Source organism: Ailuropoda melanoleuca, chromosome 8 (assembly GCF_002007445.2).
Source record: "Ailuropoda melanoleuca isolate Jingjing chromosome 8, ASM200744v2, whole genome shotgun sequence".
NCBI lineage: Eukaryota > Metazoa > Chordata > Mammalia > Carnivora > Ursidae > Ailuropoda > Ailuropoda melanoleuca.
The window spans coordinates 19,798,791-19,802,770 of record NC_048225.1 but is presented as its reverse complement, the minus strand read 5'-3'; the positions used below and the strand labels follow the sequence as shown (position 1 = coordinate 19,802,770).

General features: G+C 43.9%; 1 protein-coding gene across 1 annotated transcript; it reads right to left on the bottom strand.

Moving 5' to 3' along the window:
• Positions 1–2,339: 2,339 nt before the first annotated feature.
• On the bottom strand, positions 2,340–3,272 carry LOC100468610 (olfactory receptor 8A1). The gene has a single exon (XM_019804619.1). It carries the CDS (start codon positions 3,267–3,269, stop codon positions 2,340–2,342), a length of 930 nt encoding a protein of 309 aa, XP_019660178.1. The 5' UTR covers positions 3,270–3,272.
• Between the last annotated feature and the right edge of the window lie 708 nt (positions 3,273–3,980).

The following is a 3,980-nucleotide window of genomic DNA, read 5'->3' as shown; positions in this document are numbered from 1 at the left end:
TTTTTTTCTGGTTTGTGTGCATGTTATTTTATATACATAAATAATGTGTTGTAGATCTCACACAGCCCTCGAGTTCTAGGCTCTATTTTCCATAGCTAATCCTCTGCTTCTCACTGCTGCCAAGTCTCTGCCACAGCCTGTGCTTTTACGTACCCAGTGGTGGGTGTAAAGAGAGAGCTCATTGTTTTAATTTGGACTGCTCTGATTAGTAATTGGTTTAAGCATCTCTTCACATGCTTGGCGGTCCTTCAGGTTTTGTCGTGTAATGTGTTTGTTGTATATACCTTGCCCATTTTTTCTGTTGATGTTTTTCTTCTTGCTGGTTTGCCTGCGTTTCTAATATATGCTAGTTAGATATCGTCTTCCATTCTATTTCTATTAACTCCATCCCCTGTGTCTTTTGCTGAACAACTATCCTAATTTTTGACATAATGAAATTCACCAATTTATTTGGCTTTATGGTTTCTCACCTTCAGCTAACAAGTATTTTCCTTCGTTTTTTTCTAACCAGCAGACCTCTATAGTGGTAGCGATCTTATCTCTGGAGAAAGGTCAGGAAAAAATGGGTAGCCACTTGGGAATGGCCCTTTCAATATCCATTCTACTCTCCTTCTGGTCAGGTTAAAAACTAAAAATTACATACCTAGATGCTCTGGTAGCTGGAGCCCTGGGATGTGAATTAATTGGCACTGGAGAGGTGGTGGGAGGGGGATTCCCACATTTCATTGTGATCAGAATCACCTGAGGGTTTATTACAGCAGAGATTGTGACTAATTCTATAGGCCTGAAAAATTTGCATTTCTGACAGGTTTCCAGGTGATGCTTAACCTAGGTTCTACTATTCATGAGTGTGAGAGGCAATTTTCATGGGGACAGCAGGGACAGGGGCAGTAGGACCCCTAGGTCATGTCTACTGTGGAGTCACTCTGGGCGCCACCTCACCCCTTCTCCAGTCATCCAAAAATCTGTAAGCAACTAGTTTCCCATATTAGATTCCTTTCTGCTTGACAAAACTAGTTATTTCTGTTTCCCATAATAAACCACTGCTTGATACAATAGCACACCAAAAATAGGTATAAATGACAAGAGGATGTCCACAAATCCTTTGCCCTATGTCAGTCCGCGGAATCTAACCCTTTTATCCTTGATACCATTATAAGCAAGGGGAGCAGGGAGAAACTTTGTCCCATGGCGAATGGATTTACCAAGTGAGGCCGACAGATCTATCGGTTATTTAAGCAGGACAAGAGATTTTGCAGCAATGCGTAACCTAGGGTGACCCACCCTCCTGCTTTGTCTGGTACTGACAGATTTCCTGAGATACAGGGCTTTCAGTGCTAACACTGGGAAAGGGCCCAGCAAACCGGGTCAAGTTGGTCACTCTAGTGTAATCTTTCCTTAGTCATCTTGAAGAAGTTGTCTACAAAGTGAAAGAGGCTAGGGCAGGTGATCAAAGGTGGGGACCTGAAAAATTATTTTTTGGAGATATCTGAAACTGGAAAAGCATAAGTAGGTCAAGCTTAAAAGGCTGTTCAAATGGAGTTTCAGCCTAAAGGTGAAGGGATAATGTGTGAGAGTTGACTGTGGGCTCTGAGTTAGATTTGGATCCCAGTGTGGTTTGTTTGCCAGCTACGTGACCTTAGCAAGTTACTGAACCAAGTTTCCATATCTGTGAGATGGGGATAGCAACAGTACCTACGTGTTGTGAGGCAGCTTTGAAACAATGCATATAAAGCATCTAGGGGAGTTGCATGGCTCAGAGTAAGCATCTCAAAACATGTGACTGGCTCTTACTATTTTTATTGCTACCATGAAATTACATAAAGGGATAATGTAGAGGTTCTTGGGCAGGAATAAGTAGAGAGGCGTGAAGAGAGGAGAGGGTGTCTGGATGAGCAAGGAGCTGTGTCTCACTTCTTGGTGACTTTCACACTCACCTCTCTTTGTCCTGTGTACACCCCGGCACAAAAAAAATAAGAACTGGGTTGAGTAATATTTACTGTAGGGAAGGTACTAAAACAATGGATGACTTCCAAACTCAATGTTGAAAGTTTAAAATTTATGTTAAATTACAGTTAAGATAGTAAATGTTTACCCAAGGATTCAGGACAGAGAAAATGGATCTCAAGTGAAAGAAAACATGAACTTGAAATCATTTGATTTCAAACAGAAATGAGAGTCCAGAGAGGGAGAGAAGGAAGAGGGAAGAAGGGGAGGAGGCATTCATCCAACCATGTAGTCAAGTGCCTATTTCCCATCATGGTTGGAAAAGCATTCGGGGGCTTCCCTCTGGTTTTAAAACAACTTAATTTTCAAATTGAGAAAGAATAGCATTTACATCAAAACACCTTCCTCCTCAGTGTTTTCTGCATGGTGGCCTTTATCTCCTTATTCCTCAAGCTGTAGATCAGGGGGTTCAGCATGGGGATCACTGTGGTATAGAACACAGAGGCCACGTTCTCCTGGGCCAGGGAACTAGCCGTGGAGGGTTTTAAGTACATGAACGCAGTAGATCCATAGAACATCCCCACAGCTGCAAGGTGGGAGCTGCAGGTGCTGAAGGCTTTGGACCTGCCCTCTGTGGTGCTGATACGGAGGATGCTGGAGAGGATGAAGACGTAGGAAATTAGGACTGTTAAACTGGTGACTACGATGTTGAATCCAGCCAAAAAGAAGACTGTCATCTCAATATCATAGGTGCTAGAGCAGGAAAGCTTCATGAGAGGGAGGATGTCACAGAAGTAATGACTGATGAAGAGCTCACAATAGGACAGTTTTAACATGAGGCCAGTCTCTATTGTTGAGCCAATGAGCCCCATGGCGTAGACCACAGCCACCAGCAGGAAGCGGACTTGATGACACATGATGACATTGTACAGCAAAGGGCTGCAGATGGCGACATAGCGGTCATAGGCCATCACCGTCAGCATGTAACACTCGGCAACGACAAACACAATGAAGAAGTAGAGCTGTGACAGGCACCCTGCATAGGAGATGGTGTTCTTCTCTGACACAAAGTTCACCAACATTTTCGGGGTAATGACAGAGGAATAGCAGAGATCCACAAGTGATAGATTGCTGAGGAAATAGTACATGGGGGTGTGAAGCTGAGGATTCAGGCAAATCAGTGTGAACATGCCCAGGTTCCCTATCATGGTGACCAAGTAGATCCCAAGGAAGAGGAAGAAAAGTGGGAGCTGGAGCTCTGGCTGATTTGTCAATCCCCTGAGGATGAACTCGGTCACTGTAGAGTGATTTTCTGCAGCCATTCTCCTGTGTTTGGGAGCCCTGTGGGGATGGGAGAGAAGAGCCCATGAAAGGCTGCATCTTGGACTTTTGGGTGAAGCTAGTTTTGAGCACTTGGGGTCAGCTGGGCAATCCTGGGCTCTTTCCTGATGAATCCTTCCTTCATCTTGCTGTTTGCTGGGAGAAAGACCAGCCTCTGGGTGTTTCAAAGATCATGAGGTTGAGAGGAAAAAGGGGGCAAGATCTGGGACTTTCACACCTTTATGTTTCTCAAATACCCTACAGCAATGGTTCTTCAAGTGTATTTCCTGGATCAGCAGCGTTAGCTTCATGTGAGGGATACAAACTCTCAGGCCTCACCCAGGACCCACCAAATCAGAAACCCTTGGGGGGTGGGGCCAACAATCTGGGTTTAACACTCTCTCCAGGTGATGCCGATGCGTGCTTAGGTTTGAGAACCTCTATCCTATAGGTAACAAGCAGCATATTTCATATTTTGTACTTGGAGATGTATTTTGCTTCAGAAATAAAATTTCCTTGTCATCTGTGCAATTCCCAAATAGTCTCTGAGTGTGAAAGCACAAATACCCATCTCAAATCCACACAGTGTCAGGGTAGTATGGTAATTACAATTGTATCACTGAGTGACAAGTCAATGTCTGTATCTGAAAGATGAAGATGAGAACAAAAAGCCTCGATAAATTAGACAGTAATGGCTGACAGACAAGATGGGT